The sequence below is a fragment of the Quercus lobata genome, chromosome 9, assembly GCF_001633185.2.
Source record: "Quercus lobata isolate SW786 chromosome 9, ValleyOak3.0 Primary Assembly, whole genome shotgun sequence".
In the NCBI taxonomy this organism is placed as follows: domain Eukaryota; kingdom Viridiplantae; phylum Streptophyta; class Magnoliopsida; order Fagales; family Fagaceae; genus Quercus; species Quercus lobata.
In genome coordinates, this window is record NC_044912.1 from 36,467,394 (window position 1) to 36,492,653 (window position 25,260).

Here is a 25,260-nt window from a genome sequence, read left to right on the forward strand (position 1 = left end):
AGCATGGGGAAAGAATAGCACTTCCATGTACCACATACATACTATATATAGTTGTATTGTATACAGAATTGTATTTAAAATACTATTTTAGATTATTATATATAATATGGAAGTTGTGCAAAAAATAAATATATCATTTTAATTTTTACTTATCCCCCATGACAAATTTCTAGCTCTGTCATTGCTGACTTTCCTAGAAAAAAATCTTGAAGCATATATCTTCTTCTTCTTTTTCTTTTCTCTTTTTTATTTTATTTTTTTATTTTATTTTATTTTTTAATTTAAATTTCCAAATCCTAGTTGTAAAACGTCCAATTTGCACCCTCAATTCTCTTCCAACATTTTAATTATACTAACATCTAATATTATTCTTAAGTTGTTCTCTAATATGTTTTCATTTTTAACCATAATTCGCTTAAACTCGCCATTCTTCAATCAAAGTTGTAGTGACACGAAAATTTTCACAATATTTCATTAACAAGTTAAAAAAAATATTTTAAAAAAAAAAATTGTCCATAACCTTATTGCTCTTCCATTGGCAATCAAAAGTGGGATAAATCTATATGGCTTCAAATTCTGAAAATAGCATTGGAAAATTGAAAAAAATCGTCTTTAAATTAATATCTGACTGCTCCTTGTAGGTGAAAACTTCACTTCGGAGGGAAAAAAAACCTCTTGACCAAGGAATTGCAAACTTGTGTGTGTGTGTGTGAGAGAGAGAGAGAGGTAAGAAATAAGTTTGAAATCAAATAGTGTTGATATTAAAGTTTAGGAAAATTATTACATTCATATATACTCCGTACATACCATGTGTAAAATATAGGCACCAAATGTTTAAATTTTTCAAGAATCTCCAAATTTTAAACATGACGTGTACGGAGTCTGAAATTTTTTTATGGGTGTAACAATCATGGTCCTTGCTTTTATGGGCTAGTCTCTACCTCTACCCTGCAGTGGGAGAGATACATCATAATTTTGAAACACATCACAGTCAAAACAAATACAATTCTTTCAGTTACATCATCGTCCTATGTAAGGAAAGACATCAGACACCAGTTCAAATAAATTTTTGCTAGCACCAAAAAGCAAGATCTCAATATTTTCCCCTAAATCAACATGAACCAAAGTGAATTGACCATTAAAAGAAACACTGGAAATGGGCATTAAATCATACTTTTGATTTAGGAAATAGGTGCTTAAACAATAGAGACAGCTGTCCTTATGTGTGTCGAATTGCTGATCACTTGAGCATGTCCAAATTGAAGAAAAATGCAAATTGTTTTGGGCTCAATATACCTGCAAAGCCTACAATGTCAGCCTAGTTTGTTCAAACATTTCCACCCACGATTTAAAGCATCAATCACTATAGGCAAAACTCAAATTTGGATTACCAATCATGTGAAAGGAAAGAATATTGCTGGAGTATCAAATATATTTGACTCAAACGAGAAACTGGGAAGAGAATGCCAATTTCCTTAAAAAGCATGGGCTATTTCTCAGAGTTGTTTGATGGCATTCACTCAGATGCATAAACAGAAAAAAAATGAAGACAAAATTAAAAGTTGAACTCAAAGAAATGCTCCGACTTGCAAAATTGAGTCTAAACATTCAGACACCCTTCATTACAGCTTTTCCTGTAAACAAGATAGCAAATGGTGATTTGAATAAGTTTTACAAAAAGAAAGTGCCTTTGAAATTGAATTGGGAATAGAGCTGCTCGGTAGTATTTCAAAATTTTTTACTTCTCATGCAAGCTTAAGAAACTGTTTGCTTTGTACACCAAATGAGGAGAGATATTGGATGTGAGGGGCTTGTACGCTACTAATTACAGGCCTAAGGAAATTGAATCACAAGACTAGATAACTTTCAACAATTGAACTAAGGTAGTTCATCCCAATAAGAAAGGAAGATGGATAGAATTCAAATGGTCAAGTAATATATGGTAGCATGAATAAGATCAATGGATTCAGAAACCACCAAGTGAACACCCACACCCCTGTTGATTAAATTCCAAAGGATCAAGAAGACAAGTGCTATTGAGAGTGTTACTGAGCAAATTTATACATAAGCAGGAGTTAGTAGATGTCCACTCCATTGTAGGACCCTGTGTTGAAGACATAATAAAAAAACTAAAAGCCATCAGTCAGTGCACATGTTAGCATGAGCACAATGATCACAATTATAAAAATTGGTGAAGTTGGCTCCTTAGTCCTTAAAATCAGAATATAGACAAAAATACAGTCAAGGTTGCCCAAGAATATTAAAGTTAAGTTTTCCAATTATTAAAAACTGAACCATGACATCTGCAAGGGTTCCTATTTTGCAAGATAGGTCTAGGCTAACATCCTAACCATCACTGCAACATACCACACATGATTTATGCTGAATTTTTTGTGATAAGCATACATCAACTTAGATTTTGTGTATGAGATCACAAGGTGTATGAGATCGCAAGGTCCTATTGCATCCAAGGGGCAGAAAGCAATCTTAAACCATCTACATCAACCTCTCAATGGCTACAAACAGGGATAAGGTGTATGAGATCGCAAGGTCCTCTAAACATGCATGGATTAGAAAACACTAACACATTCTCTCTTTTCCCAGGGCCCATGGTTCTTCATCTTCTTTCTTCAAGAAATAGATTAATTTGGTTATACATACAAGTTGTTGTATTTGGTCGAACTTTCTAAGGTAATGAATAGAGTCTGAAGATAACTTACATCATCCAAATTATTCTCTACTATACCCCACTTATTTATTCTAATGTCACTACTCACTACTTTCATCAGCTACCAAAAAAAAGAACATCCACAATAAATTTTTCAAGATAAGGATTACAAAAGCAAACTAGTACCTATCTATTCTATCCACATAAACAGCTCAACAATTCATTCCAAATTTATCCAATAGTACAAAAACATTATATTGGGTTTTAATATCAAATTCCAGAAACTCAAATTAAAACCTTCAAAAATTAACAATGGCGGTTCAACTTTGATGACAATATCATGACATACATGGAAAAAGAAAATTGAAATGGCCCAAGAAAACAAAAGGCAGAGACATGTATCAACAAATATACCTTTTCATTAATTCAATTATTGACCATATATGTAATATTTATGAAACTTAGGGGAGAAAGAAAAAAAAAATTAAAAACAAGCTTACCCAGCAAAAACCCAACAACCAGAAATAATTTGGTGACAAAAACAAGCGCGCTTTGCATTCCATTCCCAACAACAATCTCCCAGCACCCAACAAAAGAAAATTACAAACCCAACCAAAAAAAAAAAAATTCTATATGCCCAATTAACCAATCAGGACACGCCACGTGTAATAATATTTTAAGCGTTAGGGCAATCCCTCGCAAAATGTCCTTCTTCTCCACAATTATAACACCCTCCTCCTCCGCCACCGCCACCATAATATCCACGCCCACCACCGCCTCCGCCGTATCTCCGAGTCCCAACACCACCACCACCGCCGCTGCCTCCACCACTGTAGCCTTGATAACAATCCCTAGCCAAATGACCAATTCGCCCACAATTGTAACACTCACCGCCGCCACTAGTTCTTCCAGTTCCACCTCTTAGTCCAAAACCACTCCTTCCACCACCAAATCTGCCAAAATTACCAGCTCTACCCCTCCCACCTCCTCTTCCACCGCCGCGGCGGGATCTGGTGAGGTTGGTCACATCGACGGCCTTGGTGCGCCCATCGTCTCCAAAATCGATGAAGAACTCGACGGCTTGACCCTCCGAAAGAGTCCGAAACCCATCGGATTGGATCGAGGTCTGATGCACGAAGAGATCCTCGCCTTCATCGTCTGGAGTTATGAATCCAAACCCCTTTTGCGCGCTGAACCACTTCACTATGCCCGTCGATCTCTTCGTCTCCGCCATTGATCTAGAATTTTTGGAATCTTCTAGAACTTTCTTCTTCTTCTTCTTCGATTTTTTTTTTTTTTTTAATCAGTAGTGATTGGCCATAGGGGAAAGAGGAAAGGGTCGACGAGGGCTGAGAGGGTACGAGTACGAGTGATAGAGTGGCAGCGAAGTTGGAATTGCATTATCCAATGGTTTTTTTTTTTTTTTTGAGGGTATAATTAGGTGGGACCAGGTTTGTAGAGATCGGACGGTTGATACGGGGATACTGGACTGTTGGATCGTATTGGTGCAAAGTACTGCGATTCTAGCATTTTACCTTTATTTTTAAAAAAATTTATTAATATGTCCTTATCTTAAAACTATTTAGATTTATTGTCCTATTTTCAAACTCGATTTTGAAAAAATCGAGTTTTAATAAAAAAACTCAGTTTATAGAAAATCGAGTAATACCCGATCAAACTTAAAAAAAAAAAAAAAAAAAAAAAAAAAAAAACCTTGTATGGAACTTGAGTTCATAAAACTCAAGTTCCATCTCAAGTTCCATTTAAAACGTCACTATAAGACTCCTTGAACGTAGATATAGGTATGGGGTAATCAAATTTTAAAAAAACAAAAAACTTGCATAGAACTCGAGTTGATGAAGCTTGAGTTCAGGGACGGAGCTAGAACATAGAGTTAGGGGGGGCAGCTTTGCTGTCGATTGTGTGCAGTGACTTCGGCTTTCGACTTTGTTGCTACTTAGTCACTTAGCTACTAGTTGTTTAAAATTTTTTAAAGGGTCAGATTGTTTGTTTTAAGTAAAATTGGTTAACTAGGCTTAATTTTTTTAGTTTTACTATTGATAATTTTTGTTGTTGTACTAATTTTTTTGGGCTTGCATATTTCTTTTTTAGATTTTAGACTTATAAATATTTTTTTAATGGTCTTTAAAATGTGGAAAATGTTTGATCTATAAACTTTTTTACAAATTGTTGATAATGTAAGTGGTGAGCCCAAATACGAACCAATAAGAATTTGCTACCTTAACCGTTTGTAAAAATATTATAGAAAAATTTGTGACTATAACAATACTCTTAAAAGAATCAATAATATTTTTAAGGGAGTAAAAGTGTAATTTTCTAAAACAAAATTGCTAAAATTAGAACTCATATATATAATAATATTTTTTAAAAAAAAAAAATTTGGGGGGGCAATTGCCCCCCCAAGTCCAACCATGGCTCCATCCATGCTCGAGTTCCATTTAAAACGCCACTATAGGACTCCCTGAACGCAGCTATAGGTATGGGGCAATCAAACATATAAATAAATAACAAATAAAAAATAAAACACAAACAAACAAACAAACAAACAAAAAAACAAACAAACAAACAAACAAACAAAAACAAAAAACTTGCATGGAACTCGAGTTCATTAAGCTCAAGTTCTATTTAAAACGCCTTTATAGCACTCCCTGAACACAGTTATAGGTTTAGGGTGATCAAACTTGAAAAAAAAATAATAAAAATAAAAAATAAAAAAATAAAAAAAATAAAAAAAATATTTGCATGGAACTCGAGTTCATGGAGCTCAAGTTCCATTTAAAACGCCACTGTAGGTCTCCCTGAACACAGCTATAAGTATGAAACTCAAGCTCCATGAACTTGAGTTACATGAATTTTTTTTTTTTTTCCTTTTTAAGTTTGATCGGGCATACATAACTCGATTTTAAACCAATCGAAACTCAATTTTATCAAAATCGAGTTTCAAAACAGGAGCATATACCTAAATAGTTTCAAAACAGGGACATATTGCTAAATTTTTTTAAAATTAAGGGCAAAATGCTAGAATCCCCCAAAGTACAAGCATGTTTTATGGCTTATCCTCACGACATGGGGCGTGTTATTCTGAGAAATGCTAGTGACATCAATTTTGGAACAATTTTGTGTCACAATTCGCCACATAGCAAGTTATAATTGATAAGAGTGTGTCCCCACATGGCCACTAACACATTCTAACCAATCACAACTCGCCATATGGTGAGTTGTTGTACAAAGTTGTGCCAAAATTGATGTCCCTAGCATTTCTCTTGTTATTTTTCTCTTTTGTCAGTATACTTTTTGTCTTTTTCTAATGACAATATTTTTAGTTTATATACTTTTGTTTTTTTTTTAATTATTTATAATTTTGCAATAAAATAATTGATTTATCAAAAATCAAACATGTGGAGTCAAGACATTTGAAAGCTTCGATGATCAAACCTCAATGTAAGTTGGTCAAAATTCGTTAACTTAATTAACTTGAATTTGGATCTCATGCAATAATTTCCATAGTACAATTACCATATAATTGAGAGATATATAAAAATTTTAAGTGGAGAGGTAAAAAGTTCAAAGGTTACATGTGTTTTTGATCCAAAGGTTGAGATTAAAAGTAAATTTTTTAACTTTCAATCTCATTTATTGATTCACTATTGTATGGTGCAATAACCCTAGATTTGCACCAAAATTTGCATCAAATTAATACAATTATCTCATATTTGTGGACATATTTCGAGATCACAATGTCATCAAAAAGGCCTATGCCCACCTACCAACTAGGCTATTGAGCGACTTAACTCAATACCTAACAAGTGCCATCGTTACCCTACTATTCCGATGGGTCAAGTTTGTTAGGACATATGTGGAACTTGTTAGAACATATGTTATTGTATATTGGATAATCCTTTGACAAAACGCACTTTAATTGTAATTAGGTAGATCTAGGATGGGTTTAGTACTTTAAGGAACAAGAGTTCAAGTCTAGTATTGAAGCTATGCAAGTCTATCCAAGAAACAAGTGAAGAAGTGTTGTTCATTAAACCTTAACAGATAGCTCAACAGATAATATCTATTGAGATTTAATGATGGATCTCAATAGCAGCTCGACAGAAGCTGTATCTATCGAGATCTAATAAATCAGAATTTCTAAATCTGATTTTCAGCCCAAGTTGATGTGTATGTGTAGGGTTTCTTTTCTCATGACCCTAGACATATATAAGGCTTATTTTAAAGGCCATCACATATGTATTGAGTGACCATACATGGAGAATACATGCAAACAGTGACCTAGTGCCTTGTTCTCTTTCAAAGAAGTTACTACGTCTTTTGCGCCTTAGGGTTTCGTAACCAAGTACTTCTTGATCTTCATTGTTGATGAAGTGAAGAACTTTGCAGCCAATAATCTTCCTTAAGTTGGTGAGTTAGTTACGTACTGGGAGTCGTGCATTGGTTAGTCACGTACTGTGATACGTGTAAAAGGATGATGTTCATATATTGAAGAGTTCAGAGGTTCTAAAGCAGTAGAAGGTTTTTGCTGTAAGTTCATCTACGAGGATTGTGGAGTCTAGGGACAAAAGTTTTATACTAGATCTGAAACTTCTCTTTACTATAGTGAATTGCTTTTCAGGAAGGTTTCCCCCTAGGTTTTTTACTATGAAACTAGTTTGTTTTATTGGCTTTCTTGGGTTATCATATCTTGTCTTATTTACTATTCCGATGTACATGAAATTGATGTTTGTTTGTTTTAACAAGATTTATTCATAATAAATCCAATTAACAACTTAGGTTTAAAATTTGTTAATTCTATCAACCGGGATCTAAATTTCCCAACAAATGGTATCAGAGCAGGCATACTCTAATTAGGTTTTAATCTTTGCTATGTGATCCATTGACCCCCATTGTCATGGAAACTCTTGATTGTTTTGATTTACATGATCTTATGTTGAATGATGATGATGATGATATTCAAGATGTCTATTGCAAGTTTTATAATTTTTCTATGAAATCTCTTGAATGTTCTACAAAATTAAAAGCTAAATTTTAAAAAGGTCAAACTTGAAAAAGATGATTTGATTGCAAAATTAGATGAAGTCAATAATTTGAATGAGAATTTTAAAAATCAAATTTCATCTCAGGTGGACAAAATTAACAGTTTGGAAGAGCAACTAGTTAAATTTAAAACTGAAGTTGAAAAATTAACTAATGTCAAACTTGTTGTTGAGCCTAACTCAAAAATAAAAAATATTTTTATATTCCTCCATTTAAAAGGAATAATGAAGAGTTGAAGGCTAATTTTGCTAGGATAGACAAAGGTAAAATATCTGATGTTAACGCTGAAGTTTCTAAATCTATGTCTAAAACTCTTCCTAGGTTGAATAAAAATTCTGTTTTTGTCCCCACTTGTCATCATTGTCATATTGTTGGTTATATTAGGCCAAATTGTCTTAAATTAAGGTCTTTGTCAGCCCCCAAGGTTAGATCTCCTTCTAGGAAACCGAGTAGTTCTAAAACTACTCATGTTTGTTGCCATTGTGGTGCTTTAGGTCACACTCGTCCTAATTGTTTCAAGTTGTTTCCTTATAAGCGAGCGTCCAATAGGTCTCATCCTTTGTCTAAAGGCTTTGTACCTATTCTTGGTGAGTTATTAAAAGTTTTGAGCTTTTTAACTCAATTTCAGGAGAATTCTAATTCCTCTATATCCTTTAGTAGTCATACTAGAACACATGTCTTTTCATCTTCACAGTCAAAGACTCGTGCTATGTGGATGACAAAGGATCCTAAGACTTAATTGTTTTTTTGTTGTCCTCTGCTTTAATTCTTTTTATTTAAAGTAGGACTCACTTTGCTTGATTTCTTATCTACTTTTGGAATCATGCTTTCATTCATTTGCATCTATCTTCATTCTTTCATTTTGTTTGTCTGTTTTTGTTTGGTTTTTTTTTTTTTTTTTTTTTCAAAATAAAAAGAGAAAAAAAAATACAAAAACAGTGTGTGTTTGTATACATTAGTATTTGTGTACTTTGGATGACCATTGAAACAAAAATTTTTAAACTTTGTGTCTTTTGTAACTTAGATGAGCATCTCTATGCACAACTAAGCAAGTGAGCTTTGTGACTCGTGTTTGTGATGAGTACGATTAAGTAATCTCTTGTACTTAACACTTATATCACTCTTTTTTATGGGAATGACTAAAAAATCCAAAGAGAAATGCATAAATAACCATCTCACCATTAAAGCCCGTCAATCATGAATAACATATGTGTGCTTCGGCATAGCAAAATTGTGATGTATAAAGTTTAACATAATTGGGTATTTCTTCTCTCTCTCTCTCTCTCTTTCTCTCTCTCTCTCTCTCTCTCTCTCTTATATGCCCATGCATGATATGCTCAAAAAGAAAAAAAAAATATGCAAAGAATATAAAAGCAAAAAGAATCAAAATGCTTTTAAATATGGTTGCAAGTGTGCTTCTAGGAGATGTGGGAGTTATAGAATGTACCTCGAAGGTGATAGTCCCCATCAAGCAGTTATGATTGTGTATGAGTTAAATTGATTTTCTCATATCTCAATCGTCATACCATGAGATACTTATGCAATCCTGTGATGTTTTCATACACAACATGCAAATTCTTTGCTACTTTTGATACATATGCAAGTACAATGTAATTTGGCCATCACAAGGGATACATGTGTTAATGTATGTTCACTAAACTATCTTAACTTATTTTTAAAATATAAAATTGGTTAGATTTGTTTAGTGTGTGCGTGTTTTGGATCTATGAATGATTTACATTTTCTTATTGAGAGATGTTTTTGAGAGCTTAACATGTTGCTTGGATCTTTGGTTAAATAGCTTGCTTGATTGCATTCACTTCTGTGTGTTTTTCCTCTCTTTGATTTTTTTTTTTTTTTTTTTTTTTTTTTTTTTATCAAGCACGACAACTTCTAGACAGATCTCAACAGATAGATATCTATCAAGACCCTTGGACTTCTTTTCTGGACAAATCTTATTGCATTTTTTATCCATCGAAACTTTCTGGAATTTGTCTCAATAGCTTCTCCAGAGATTTTCGATCCATCGAGAAAGTTTCTGTCTGGCCAATAGTTGCTTGATAGCAGCTCGACAGCTTATAGATCTGTTGGGACCCTCTTGCATGCATTATTTCTCACATGTTTTGTATCTTTCTATTATCTTATCATCTATAGCATCTTATTTCATTACATTCATGCATCTATATGGATTCCTTGTGCCCCTTTGATCATCTTTATGTTTCTCGGGTGAAGTTTTAAAGCTTCATGTACCCTTTGTCATTCATGATGTTAGGACATATGTGTTTCATATGTTAAGAACATATGTCATGATGTTATGTAATTGGCTTATCCTTTGACAAAACGCATTTTACTTGTATTTGGATAGATTTAGGATGTGTTTAAATATTTCAAGAAACCATGTTTCAAGATCAAATGTTGAAACCTTCAAGTCTGTCCAAGAAAACAAGTTGATAGTGCAAATTCATTAAAACTCGACAGCTGCATCTATCAAGCTTAAGAAAGCTGTTTAAAGCCCAATGTGCTTGACACCTGCTCGACAGCTGCTCGATACCTCCTATCTGTCGAGGTTTAAGACTTTTATAATTCAAATCTGATTTTCTTAGAATCCATGAATTTGTCTTTGGCCTTTCTTTTCTCCTAACCCTAGACATATAAAAGGATTGTTTTAAGGGTCGTCAAACAGTTCACAAGTTGTACAAGCATTGAGCAAACTCTGTTCAAGCAAATTGTGACCGGAGACGAAGTTCTTGCCCTAGTTCATCTCTTTCTCTTGAAGAAGTTGCTCTGTATGTACACCGTAGGGTTTTGTGACCAAGCATCTTCTTGATCTTCATCGTGTGGATGAATTGAAAAACTTTGCAACCAATAACCTTCTTAGTTGGTGATTGAAGTCGCGTACTGGGATCCGCGCAATTGGTTAGTCACGTACTTAGGAGTCGTACATCAGAAAGGGAAGCTGTCACTACAGAACAAGTCCAATTGGGTAAAAGTTCAACTGTAGGTTGGTAAGGTACTTGGTATTCCTTTACTTGTAACCGCTTGTTGTGATAATAGTGGAGTTTCAGGAGTGGTGACCTGAAAATTACCTGGTGGGGTTTTTGCCGTTAGATTTTCCCCATTCGTAAACAAATCACCGTGTTATTTATTTTCTGCTACATAATTAGTTTATTGGTGATTTTTTTGTGCTACCACGTTTTTGCATGATAAGTTGATTAATTAATAACTTGGCTAATTAATTAATTAAATTCTATCACAAGGGGTCATTCAGTTTGTGGCCTATCAAGTGGTATCAGAGCAGGCACACTCTGATTAGGGTTTAATCCTTGTTGTGTTGATCCATTGACCCCTGTTTGTCATGGATAGAGGACAGTCATTAATCATACCTCCTTTATTTGATGGCACTAACTATGCATACTGAAAAGTATGCATGAGAGTTTTCTTACAGTCTTTAGATGAGAAAGTGTGGCAAGCTGTGGAGATAGGCTGGACTAAGTTTACAGAAGCGCCAGCCAACTGGGATGATGCCAAGATTAAGGCGGCAAACTTCAACAGCAGAGCATTGAATGCATTGTTCAGTGCAATCACCAATGAGGAGTTCAAGAAGATATCCTTAACTGAAACTACCAAGGAGGCTTGGACCATCCTCCAGACAACCTCTAAGGGTACAAAGGCTGTAAAAGATTCAAAGTTTCAGAGGCTCACTACAAACTTTGAAGAGATAAAAATGGAGGAGGATGAGTCTTTCAATGAGTTCTATGCCAAGCTAAAGGACATAGTGAACTCAGCCTTTAATCTTGGGGAAACCATTCCTGAACCCAAGATTGTAAGGAAGGTGCTCAGATCTCTACCTGAGAGATTTCATGCCAAGATCACGGCAATAGAGGAATCAAAGGATATTGACAAGATTCCTTTGCATGAGCTGGTTGGAAACTTGCAGACCTACGAGCTAGGGTTAACAAGGATTGGCAAGACGAGTAAAGGCAAGAGCATAGCACTGAAGGCCAAGAATAGTGAGACAGATGAGTCTTCTGATGATGAAGATTCCAAGATGAAGTCCTACATCACTAGGCAGTTCAAGAAGTTTATGAAGAACGCCAATGGAAAGGGTTTCAACAAGGACCGCAAGCAATCCAGTTCTTCTCAGTTTAAAGGCCAAGAGAAAGGGAAGAAGGATGCTAAGGAAGGTGGTCAGTACACTGTTCCAGCAAGACCTAAGTGCTTTGACTGTCAAGGCTTCGGTCACATGAAGAATGAGTGTCCTACATATCTCAAGAGCATTGGGAAAAGCAAGGCACTTGCTGTTACCCTGAGTGACACCGAGCCTGAGGATGATTCCAACAATGAGGATGACGGAATCTTAAATGCCTTCACGGCCCCTGTTGATCCTACTGATGGGATTGTTGAAGATGTGGTTGAAGAGGAGGAATTGGTGGAATCCAAATTTGAGAAGATTAATGGTCAAGATGACATCCATACAGCCTATAAGAAGTTGTACAAGCTTTCTGAGAGGCATGAGAAACTATATAGGCTAACCACCAAGAAGCTCAATGATGTGGAACTTGATTGTGAGAAGCTTTCCACAAAGTTTGATGAAGCTAATCAGACTATTGGAGCACTGAGGCTCGAGAACAATTTCTTGGCTGAGAAGACTAAGAAGCCTGAAGCGGAGCTGTTTCAAGTCCAAGCTCAATTGGAGAGGACTTCAAGTGCAAAGCTTGATGATATGCTCAGTATTCAGAAATTTGTTTTAGATCGAACAGGTTTAGGGTATGGTCTTTCTTTCTCTAATACTGCTTCTACTAGTACTACTGTTTTTGTTCCTCCTGCTAGTAATGTTAAAATTGAGAACAATGAGATTAAAACTAAATTAGTTAGTGAGAACATAGACAAGGGTAAATCTATCTTAGGAGCACCCCTTAAGCTTGAGAAAAAAGATGTTAAAAACCCTAGGGCTAAGAAGGCTAACTCTCAAAAGCCTAAACAAAAGAAGCAGCATCTCTGTCATCATTGTAGAGCTGCAGGTCATACTCGACCAAATTGCTACAAGTGACATGCCACTTAACAGAGCAACGGCATGATAGCATCTAGGAACCAGAATCAGCTTCAATCCTCTCTTGCTCCCCTTGGAGATCTTCTCAAAGTCCTCATGTTTCTTTCAAACTTGAATAGTTTTTCTCCCTCACCACCGGTTCAAGGTTTTAATCAAAGGAAAGGTTCTTCCAGGATGTGGAAGGAAAAGGGCTCCAAGTGATTCTGTCACTTTTCTCTCTCTCTTTTTGTTTTTGTTTGTGCATTACTTATGTGTTTTGCTTTTAAGTTTTGAGTCAATCTAGTTTTTATGCTTTGGTTGTTTAACATATTTTTGTTTGGTTATTTTTCAGTTTTGCTTTGTTTTGTTTTTCATATAAAAATAAAAATAAAAATTGAAAAATCAGAAAAATACAAAAATAGTGTGTGTTTTGTGTACATTGGTACTTGTGTACCTTGGATGGCCATTGAAATAAAGTCTTCTAAAATTTGTATCTTTTGTAACTTAGATGAGCATCTCTATGCACAACTAAGCAAGTGAGCTTTGTGGCTCGTGTTTGTGATGAGTAAGATTAAGTTGTCTCTTATACTTAACACTCATATCACTCTTTTTTACGGGAAGGACTAGAAAATCCTAAGAGAAAGGCATAAATAACCATCTCACCATGGTTGGCCGCTAATCATAATATGACACCAGTATGCTTTGGCATGACAAAAGTTCAGTGTCAATGACATTTGTGTGCTTAGGCATAGCAAAATTGGAATGTCAAAAATCATTGGGTATTTTTTTTTCTCTCTCTAATATGCCCATGCATGATATGCTTAAAAGAAAAATATGCAAAGAAAAATCAAAAGCAAAAAAATCAAAAGCAAAAAGATCAAAAATGCTTTAAATATGATTGCAAGCGTGTATTCTAGGAGATGTGGGAGTTATAGGATGTACCTCGAAGGTGATAGTCCCCATCAAGCAATTATGATTGTGTGTGAGTTAAAGTGATTTTTTCATATCTCAAATCGTCATAACATGTATACACTTATGCAATCTTGCAATGTTTTTCACACACAAAATGCAATATTCTTTGCTATTCTTGATACATGTGCAGGTACAATGTGATTTAGCCATCACAAGGTTTTACATGTGTTAATGTATGCTCACTAAACTGTCTTGACTTGTTTTTTGAAATATAAAATTCGTTAGACTTGTTTAGTGTGTGTGCGTGTGTTTCTTTTTGAAGATCCATGTGCTTAAAATTGTTATTGAGAGATGATTTTGAGAGCTAAATATGTTGATTGGATCATTGGTTGAGTTGCATGTTGGATTGCATTCATGTCTGTGTTTTTCACATCTCAAAAAACTGGTTTTAAATTCTAGCTCGACACCTCCTCGATACCTTGCTGTCTGTTAAGCTTCTTTAGCTTTTTCTAATCGCAATCCCGACAGCTTCTCAATACTTGGTGGATCTATCAAGAATGGCTCTGCATCCTCGATAGCTTCTCGACACTTGGTGGATCAATCAAGCTTCAATTTTTGGTTCTATTGGGTTGTTCCTCGACACCTCCTCGTTACCTCAGCTGTCGACGACCATTTTCTTGACACCTCCCTCGACAGATATCTCGATACCTCTTGATACCTGCATCTGTCGAGATTTACTGCTGGCACTATTTAAGCTCCTTATGCAATCCGGAACTCATTTTACTCGATCTCTCTCTCGATACTTCTCTCTTTTCTCTCCCAAACATTCTCATCTCACTCCAATCTTTGTTCCTCAAGGTTTCTTCAAGCTTTTTCAAGAATTTCTTTACTTGGTAAGCTTCTAATCCTTTCACATTCATGCATTTCATGTTTTGAAACCTAGGTTTTGGGGTTTTTGAAAAAATTTGGGGTTTTTCAAAATTGATGAGTTATTATTGAAATTTTTGGATAGGTTTTCACTTAAATGAGTTTAAAACCTCATACATTGCATCACATTAGCATTATAATGGTATAGTCATGCATTTAGATGTGTGTTATCTGTTTGTGTGCTAATAGGTTGGATTGGGCTGAGCCCATGATGCAATTTCTTTTGCATGTCACATGTTCATGCATTTCCCATGCATACGTACTCTTTTTCAATATACTTGTTATATTTGAAATTGCTTGGGACTTTTTTGATTGTTTTTCTTTTCTCTCCCTCTCTTTCTGTTTGCATTAGTGGTGTCTATGGCACCTAAGCGTAAATCCACTCCAGCTTGGAACCCTCTTTGTTCCGGAGCTTCTTTATCATCTGATCCTACACTATCTCATATTCGGTTCTGTGATGACGATGCCTTCAAGGCATTTTTGGAGAAATTTTCTAGACGAGGCATTCATTCGAAAGGCCAAGTCATTCTGTCAGACTTTGCCGACACTGACCTTCCCTCTGTCATTTACAGTAGGGGATGGGAGTCACTGTGTGACATCCCGATCACCTGTCCTCTCGTGCTTATCCAAGAGTTTTACTCCAACATGCACGGGACTGATCGTTCAATACCTCTTTTCTTCACTCGCGTTCGAGGTACGTGCATTCCTATCACACCGCAACTTGTTGTGGATGTGCTTTGGGTCCCTAGGATAGAGTTTCTTGACTATCCTAGTTGTGAGCGTCTGAGGACTGTATCCAGGGATAAGCTCATGTCTGCTTTCTGTAAGCGCCCTTCTGTATGGGGTGAGCGTCTGTTTATACCATGTCGACCTTTTGCTAAAGGTCCTAGATTCATGAACATGGTGATGACCTTTGTTTTGCATCCACTCTCTCACTGTAACTCCATTACAGAGTCTCGTGCTCGATTTTTGTTATCTCTTCTTAAGCATCTTACTATAGATTTCCCTTCTCATTTCATTCTATCTATTATAGATGTTCATCTAGATTCGGCATCCCGTGATAAGCTCATCTTTCCTTCCGCTATCACGAGGATCTCACGCCATTTTTCCGTTCATTTTCCCTCTTTCGACCATTTCACCGTCATGTGTGCCATAGGTTACGCTACCGTTAAACGTAGCAAGGCCCAGCTTCAATCGTGGCAGTCAAATTCAGCTGCTCCTCCCTCCCGTTCTGCTCCATCCACATCCGCTCCTCCCTCTTCTTCGGGCAATGTAACTTTAGGAGATATCATGGCGCAACTGCAGCACATGGATGCTCGCCTAAATACACTCTTTACGGAGTTGTATCAGGTGAACATTCGTGTCGGTTGTATTGCACGGCGACAGGCGTCCATGGGTGGTTTTGCTCCTAAGGCTACTCCTTCACCACCTACTCCCGTGGCTTCTGCTTTTGAGGATAAGGATAATGATGATGGTGATGACAATGATGCTTCGAATGATGCTGATGGAGATGCTAGCTCTACTGATGAGATGTCTACTTGACACTCTTACCCTTTGTCACTCGTGACAAAAAGAGGGAGTAGTTTTGGATATGAGAATAGTCATTCTTAGGGGGAGAGTTAGTATAGGTTCATTTTGTTAGGGGGAGTGTTGATATGTTTTAAAGGATGTAGTGAGGATAGTATGTATCTTTTCTTTTCTTTCTTTTTAGATACATTATTTTTGTACATGAGGTCTTGTGACCATTTATAGACATACTTTGTACTTATCTCCTTATTTATGTTGATGTATGTCTTTCTTTCACCTACCCCTTCATGTGTTGCTTCTTTTCTCCCTTAATACACATGTTTTTTATACTTGTATGCAATCTATTATTTCTGTTTCACACAAAGATGTCTTGCTGAGTTTTGTTTAAAGTGTTTCAGAAATACAGGTTGTCAAAGTCTACTTGCCATAAACTCTCTTCTTGTAAAGTTTTTCAAGAGTTTGTGTTAGGATAGATTTTATTGTATTTATCAAGTGAATATGAGTTGAGTGATTTATGACTTCTCTCATATGTTCATTTGTTTGTTGTGGTTTTGTCACGGATTACCAAAGGAGGAGATTGTTAAGACATATGTGTTTCACATGTTAAGAACATATGTCATGATGTTATGTAATTAGCTTATCCTTTGTCAAAACGTATTTTACTTATATTTGGGTAAATTTAGGATGCGTTTAAATACTTCAAGAAATGTGTTTTAAGATCCCGTTACCATTCCCATTACCATTACCAACACACAAACGACAACCTCTCCAATCTTCCCAACAACGATAGATTAGATGAGGCCAGAGCTGGTGATGAGCTGGTTCCAAGGTTTCGCTCACAACCATGAGAGCCCATGGCACAGTAGAGGTGGCGAAGACAATCATAGAGGTTGCCGACATGGCCTGGATGGCCTTGGAAAAAACCCACCACCACGAACACGAACACGAACACGAACACCAGGAATAGAACACCGCAACTCCAAACAAAGAATTGGAGTCTCTTTGATCAGAGAATCGTCGTCTCAAGAACTTGCTGGAGCAGAATCTCAAGCTCCTTCAGAACCTCTCTGAATCCCCTTCTTTATCACATGACTGCCCTCCAAATGTACGTCTTTGTTCTTTTCAAGCTTGATTGATTTCTTTAGTTGTGTGTATATTTTGTGTGTTTTTATCGTTTGATGTTGAATTTTGTGGAATTCCTCGTGTGGGTTTTATGGAATTGGAGGAAGTTGATAATTTTATTACGAAATTAGCTTCCTTCACATACCCTTTACTTGTCTTTTTCCAAGGTCCAATATTTTATCAAATGTAGTTAGTTGTCTTTGGCTTTTTTCATTAAAGACTTACCAAATTCATTGTTAAATTTTGCTTCCTACTTGTTTTATTTTTGGGCTTTATCATTTCGAGCCTACTAAGTTAGAGGGAAAATTTAATAAGTTTGCCATAAGACTAGCTAATGCTATATTATTTTGGCTGCTAAGAAGCAACATATCCATAAAAATGAGTGTAGTTGAAATGAGACCGTTAAGATGGATAGGTACAAATTCAAGGAAAAATAAGATTCGAAATGAGGAAATTTGCATAAATATAGGGGTGGCCCATATTGATGAATAGATGAGAAAGAGTCACTTATGATGGTTTTGGTCATAGAGGAGGAGGGCGATTAATGCACCAATGAAGAAGAGTAATTTGATTTAGGTCGAGGGATCGAAAAGGTAGAAGAAGACATAAAATAACATTATTAGGAGTAGTAAAAAAGGACATGTCCATTAAGGTGGTAATGAAGAGTATAACTTGGGATAGAATAGAATAACAAAAAATAATTCTTGTGGCTAACCCTGATTAGTCTATTGAGGATCTAGCCGACACCACAATTCTAGAGCTAAGACTTGGTTGTTGTCAGGGGCGGAGCCACCTTATGCATTGGGGGGGCCATGGCCCCTCCAAAATTTTCTAAAACCTCTCTAATTATAGGTAAAACTAGGCTAGAATCATTTTGAGTTAAGAGTTGGCCCCCACAAGATTAAAAGATTGGCCCCCCCTCCAACACGTCACTCACAAAATTCTTCCCACCCCAAATCCCAACTGTGCAATCATAAAAATTAACTCCTTTTGTCTTTTCCATTCTTCTCTAAAGCATGATAGCCACATCCATATTTTTTTAGTTTTTAGTTATTCAATTTTTGTGAAGGGATATAACTGAGGTGTAGTATATCAGATTACCTGATTAAAATCATATGTATTGAATTTTATTGTCCTTAAAAATAATAACATTATTTGTATTTTATAGGTCATGTTAAACATGTGCTTGAATTTAATTGAAGAACCTAATATATTACACTTAGGATATTGTACTTAAGTTTTGTCCTTTTTCAAAACTATTGCAATATCCCTTTCCACTTAAAAACCACTGAAAAGACTCTCCTCATCACTTGGTACTCTCTCTTCAGTTACTCTTCATTAACTCTTTCATGGGATGCTCTCACATAATCACATTTTCATTAGTTTCTCCCTCTTCCTTAACAAATAGTTTTCTTATTTAAAGCTAAGCAAATATTGAGAAATACCAACTTCTTCTTTTTCTTCTTCTTCTGCAATTTTGTTGTATACTTATATTTGATTTCTATGAATGTTATGGACTTATGGTTTTTCAAAAGAACAGGAAAAACTCAAGAAAAAAAGACTTAAGATGCTCAATTGGTCAATTAACTTGTTAGTATTTTGATATTTGAGTGCTATAGAATTACACCGACAAAAAAGTTCTATCAATAATCTTGTGTTATAAATATACTGTAGTTTTTCGTTGAATTGCAAATCAAAATGATAGTTTTACCTTAGCCCCCCCAAGCAAAAATTCTTGGCTACGCCCCTGGTTGTTGTTGTTATAATTTCAAAATTCAAAATTAAAATATCTTTATATTGAAAAGTAATGAAATTGGTCGCTCGTGATAGATTCAATTTTTTATTGATGTGCGGTGTTCAATTTCCAATTGCAGTTGTATGCTCGGCTTGTAGCAACTGTGGATTCTGAACACTTCTTGGCTCGCCTCAAATCCCTTCAGCAAGCATCGGTCAATGGAATTAGCTATGAGTTTCCTTACAAGGAGGCCACAGGTTTTTTAGTTTATTTAATGGATTTGAAAACTTCAATGCCACATCCTATCTATACCATAAGTAACACAATTTTGATCTTTCCCGGGTTTCTTGGGTTTGTTCTTTGATTAGATGCTGATATGCGTTCAGCTGAAATTTTAATCAAAGTTGACGGTGAAGAACCCAGTTGGTGGGTATGGGTCACAGATGAAATGCTCCCAAGCAATGTTGAGGAATGGAGTGGAATTGATGATGAAAAATATGTAGTTGTTAGTGAGGAGCACGTGGTGGATGGGGTTGCCAACTTTATGGCTAGGTGCATTATGTCAAACCCAAAAGCTCAGGTAAATGGCAACCAAAGCCTATTGCTATTTAACTATTTAATATATTGTATCTAAAACCATTTGCTTCCTTGTGCTTACAGAATTTGCCACCAGAAGAGTTGCAAAAAAGTAAGTTTTCAGTCTAAAATTTTTGAGCATGCTTTTTCCATCATTATTTCTTAATCCAAAACTTCATAAAGTTCATATAATCTGTTATCATTGTAACCTTTTTATTTTGTAGTATAGGGAGTGAGTAAGGTTTTTTTGGTAATAACTGATTTATCTTGTAATCATCTTCTGTTGCTGGATAAGGAAACCAATTTTCATTGGAATCAACTTTGTTATCTGAATCTCTAGCATTTATTAACAACCACAAAAGAAAATGAATTGGGTAGATGTTTGTATGTGCTTTGTTTTTGTACAACATTAAATTAATGGATTAGTTAAATGTCAAATCCATAGAAACTGATGAGGATAAAATAAGTGGACAAAAAGTGACGGGACAAGTTTTGGACATGGGTGACGGGATGGTTTTCGCCGTCAGCATTCGTGGATGGCTGAGGGTGAAATAGAGTGAAGAGACTTCACATGTAAAGTGCCGTGATGCTGGACATCCTGAAGCTGACGGTTCCAGACCTGACGAAACAACGTATACTGACGACGTCAGCCATGGAATGCGTGATCGCCACATTTGTGTGTATAAGTAAATAATTTGCTCCCCACGTTTCATGAAACGTGAGGACTCCTATATGGAAAGAATCCCGTAAAATACGCCCAAGAAGACTCCTATAAGGAAAAGACTTCTACTCCAAGGAAAAGATGTCAACCCTCTACTACTATAAAAACCCAAGCACCCTCACAAACCAAGGTACGCATAATTTACCCTCTCTAACACTCTAGAGCAGTAAGAATAGTTCTAACTTGACCTTCGGAGGGTGTTTGGCCGGTACCACACCGGTACTCTCTGTTAGGTTATTCCTTTCCGTTGTGCAGGTGCCATTTGCGGTCGTACGAGGAACGTGTGACTCACTGGTGGTATTATTTTCGGCATCATCAGAAACGTTCCTTATACCTTGTGTACAAGTTACTCACTTTCTGAGTTTGATGGGGTAACTTGGAACATTTCGCATTTTTCTCAGAGATATAGTAAATGACAGACCTGGCTCTGGCTACTCCCGTGGCATGTAGTCTTGTGAGCCAGGAGTGATTGTCAATGTTACTTATCTTTGTGATATTATGAACTTGCAGCTGTTGCGAAGGCAGTAGGTGGTGTCAGCAAACTAGAGAAGGTTTTAGGCATTTGGCATGCTGGGACTCTGTTCTATACCCTGTCCACCTGGGGACTTGCTCTAGCAGGGTGAGTTTAATTTTTTAAGTATACAGTAAGGATGCTTTGGTGAATGTTATTTTTGATCCTATTCCAACATGCAGATATGGTATTACACTCATATTTGCTGTAGTTACATAATTTAAAATATTTTACAACAGATGCATCTTATGCATCACATTTCATGGAAGATCAGACACAAGACTAGTATTGGCAAGCAAAAAATATATATATACTGAAATCATCTGTCCTTCCCTCTTCCCCAATACCCGCACCAACCCAACTTCCTAAGTACCTATAGGTATGCAATCAATTACTTGCAAGACCTTTTCGTACAGTTGTACAATCCATCAACCAATGGGGCAAGAGATCACTTTCATCTTTCGTTACATATTTGAATGCATTACAATGTGTAGACAGTGATTATGATTTTTATGGCATCTTTACATTTAATCATTTAAATTTTAATGAATAGACCCTTTTAAAGCCAATGAGCACTTCATCCTCCGATACTGGGTGCGTGTGTAACCTGGAAACTTGCATGATCTGAATTCCAAGTTGTGGTTAGGAGGCAAAGTTTATTATTAGTACCGCAGGTTAAATATCTGTATTTATAGCACCGGTGTTTGATAAGTTGCAAGGTTTTGCGTATGTGTCCTAATAACAATAGCTTTCAGCTGTGTTCTAAATAGAATTCTTAGCCTTTGACTCAGCAAAAAGGACTGGAGTATGTGTTGTCTTTGTGACATCTCTTCATTGACAAGGGATTTGTGTTGCAGGTTATATAAGACTCGTGCTGTGTTCAAACTTGCAGCACTGGGCGTTCACACAACCAGCAAAGTGGTTATGAGGGCTCTCTAAATATGGTTATTCCATAGCTGTGAACCATTTGATTGCAGTTGGACACATTAATGCTGGCCTCTTGCGTAAGGATGGTAATTTATATCCGACCCACGGATACCCAGCCCAGCCCAGCCCAGCACAACCCTAATGGGTCGGATTTTACCTGACCCGATGAATTATAGGGTCGGATATGGGTTTTAAAAAAAACCCAAAGTGGGTTCGGGTCGGGTCCGGATTTTTGCAAAAACCCGGACCGGATCCGGACACAACCCGTTTATATATATATATATATATATATATATATGTTAAAAATACTAAAATATCCCCATTTATATAGAAGTTAAAAAAAAAAAAAAAAAAAAAAAAAAACCCAAATCCCATTTCACACAACACAATCACTCAGCCCAGTTGCCCCCACTCACTTTCTCCTCTCCCACTCTCACTCAGTCACTCCCTCTCTCTCACCCCCAACCTCCGATCTGTCACCGCCGGCCTGAACATCTGTCACCGCAAGCCTTAGCCTGAAGACCTTCACCGCCGGGATTTTTGCAAAAACCCGGACCGGATCCGGACACAACCCGTTTATATATATATATATATATGTTAAAAATACTAAAATATCCCCATTTATATAGAAGTTAAAAAAAAAAAAAAAAAAAAAAAAAAAAAAACCCAAATCCCATTTCACACAACACAATCACTCAGCCCAGTTGCCCCCACTCACTTTCTCCTCTCCCACTCTCACTCAGTCACTCCCTCTCTCTCACCCCCAACCTCCGATCTGTCACCGCCGGCCTGAACATCTGTCACCGCAAGCCTTAGCCTGAAGCCCTTCACCGCCGGCCATCACTTTCACCTCCAATCAGGTTCGTTTTCTCTCTTTCTCTCATTTCAATCTCTTGACTATGTTTTTTTTTGCTATGATCTAATGGTTATGTCTTTGAGTTTTTAGGGGTTAACGTTTAAATGTTTGGAAACAGAGTAGAGCAGATTTGAATATCATAATGCATTTGCTAATGCAACCACAATGAGAAAATGTGGTTATGATTTAGTTACAATTTTTTTTTTTTTAAGTTTCTATGCTAATGTTTTTAAGAATCTAATGACATTGAAATGATCAATATGTAGAAAGGGTCAAAATGAAATCTTATAAAGTGTTATAAAATGATTATTATCAAGTAGTTTTGAATGGGTCAATATTGAGAACAAAGAAACAACTGTTATTATTACTGTTATAAGGAAAAGGAAAAGGCTGAGTTGGTGATGAGAGAAGAGAGAATGAAAGAGACATAACTGTTATTATTACTGTTATTGTTAATTAGGATTTTGAATTCCTTGGGATTTTAGATTTCTTGCAATTGCAGAGAGAGAGAGAAAAAGAGTATTTTCTGTTCAGCTCCGCTATTTTCTTTCTTTCTCTCGCATTCTATAATTTGGTTTTGATAACATAGCTTTTAGTTTAGTTTGCTAAAGCAACAACAAAGAAAATGTGGTTGGATTTAGTTTCATTTCTGGGGAGAGGAGGAATGGACTGAAAGGGTACATGAGACAGTGGAGGATTATGTGCATATTGACTCACACATCTTGTGCACTCCAGTGAGTCTAAAATTGAAAATTTGATTATTATTGTTTTAAATTTTACTGATAAGCCTTGTTGGTAGGTTTAGGTAAACTTATCAAAAAAAATTTCTTTTTATTCCTGTCGGGTCATAGCAGACATTGATAATGATGGGGTATCAGAGATGATAGTGGCTGTTTCTTATTTCTTTGATCAAGTGTGAATTCTCTTTCATCTTCTCTTTTTTATTGAAACTATTGTCTACCACCAATTTAGATGAAATTGAGCAATATAATCAACTGCCACCAGTTTGTAGTTTGCAGTTTGCCATTACCATTAACATTCCTGTTTCAATCATCAAGAGGCCTGTCTTCTTGTTGTGTAAAATTTATTATGTCTAAACTTGGTGTGGATATCAGATTAATGCTGATTGATTTGGTTCAGACTATGTAATTTTAATTCATTTGATTGTTATTTTATTTTGAGGTTCTGGAGGGATTTGATTGCTATTTTAATTGTGTTTATTTTCCTTGGGGATTGTAAGTTTAAATCTAATTGCAAATATCACCACCCTAAGAATCGGAATGTGAAGTCACCCCCATGTGCTCTCAGCGACAAGGGCCTTCCTCTGAGACCTGTAAGTTTATTCCTCTGGGCTGTAATTTTGTGAAAGAATTTGAAAACTGGGAAGTAGTTTCAAATTTCTCTCCCCACTAAATGGAGCCAAAATCCAGTATGATTTTGAAAAAATGACAGGAAGTTTCATACTGTTTTTAATACTTGTCTCTTCTGGAAAGTTTCTCATGTAATTTCTATTCCCTAATTAGTTCCTATAATGAATTTTTTTTTCTTTGAAATCCAGGAGCAGAATATATGTTCACATTATAGTCTATATGGCATTTGCAAGTTCGGGCTGGCTTGTAAATTTGACCATCCGATAGATCCACCTTCTTCACCTATGACTGGAGTTGATCAGCATTCTTCCTATGGTATCTCTGTAACTACAGAAAATGCTGGAGTGGCTGGGAGTGGAAGTGGAAGTGGAAGTGATGCTACCCTGCAGCAGCCTGAGTAAAAATTTTTGTATTAAAGGCCCTAGCTTTTAGGAATCACAGAACCAAGGATTTGTAATTTTATATTTATTAATATAACCAAAAAAAACTTGTGGGATTTATTTTGTAGCTTTTTAATTTCTTGGACTTATTAGATTTATTTTATTTTTATGTTTAGCAGGTGATTTTAGCAATGATTTACTAGGTGATTTATTGATTTATAATCTTAGTTATGATTTATTGATTTATAATTAATAGGTTATTTATTGATTTATGATATTAGCTATGATTTATTGATTTATAAATTTATAATTAACAAATGATTTATTGATTTATGATTAATAGTCTATGATTTGAACTGATTTGGCATTTGGGCCACGATATATGGGCTTGAATCTACATGTTATAGGGCTTGAATCTAGGCAAAAATGAATTTGGGCTTCAATTTTTTTTTTTTCAATTGGGCCATGATTTGGGCCGAAATCTGGTTGGCCTAAACGGGCCCATGGAGCCTGGCGCCGGGTTTGGGCTCCGAAAAAAATCCGTTTAATAAACGGGCCGAGTTTGGGCTGCTAGTCTAGGCCCGTGGGTCGGGTCTGGGTATGAAAAAACCCAACCCAACCCCGACCTATTGCCATTCCTACTCTTTCGTGTGTATAGAAAAATCAATTTTATGATTCAACACTTCCTGTCAACTGTGGTTATTTTGCTTGTACATAATTGTGAATAGCATTTGCCTTTGAAACCGGTGTACTCCTTCAATGACTTGCTGTTTCGATTGATCTCTAGCTGCCCTGCCCCCCCCCCCCCAACAAAAAAAAAATATATATATATATATATAAATATATAATTGCCATCTACGTATTGGCATCCATAAAGATTCATTATGTCTGTTATTTCTTTCTTTCCAGCAACACATTGCAACGTGCCAAGAGTT

The 25,260-nt window shown here is 36.1% G+C and overlaps 2 protein-coding genes and 1 pseudogene across 2 annotated transcripts; 2 read left to right on the forward strand and 1 right to left on the reverse strand.

The window, feature by feature from the left end:
* Positions 1 to 3,065: 3,065 nt before the first annotated feature.
* LOC115960330 (cold shock protein 2-like) lies at positions 3,066 to 4,074 on the reverse strand. Its single transcript, XM_031079170.1, has one exon. The coding sequence runs from the start codon at positions 3,900 to 3,902 to the stop codon at positions 3,345 to 3,347; it is 558 nt and encodes a 185-aa protein (XP_030935030.1). The 5' UTR covers positions 3,903 to 4,074; the 3' UTR covers positions 3,066 to 3,344.
* Positions 4,075 to 16,971: 12,897 nt separating this feature from the next.
* Positions 16,972 to 21,753, forward strand: LOC115962088 (annotated as a pseudogene).
* Positions 21,754 to 23,441: 1,688 nt separating this feature from the next.
* LOC115961673 (zinc finger CCCH domain-containing protein 57-like) lies at positions 23,442 to 24,462 on the forward strand. Its single transcript, XM_031080610.1, has 3 exons — positions 23,442 to 23,446; positions 23,716 to 23,908; positions 24,134 to 24,462. Exons 1-3 carry the CDS (start codon positions 23,442 to 23,444, stop codon positions 24,344 to 24,346), a joined length of 411 nt encoding a protein of 136 aa, XP_030936470.1. The 3' UTR covers positions 24,347 to 24,462.
* Positions 24,463 to 25,260: the final 798 nt, after the last annotated feature.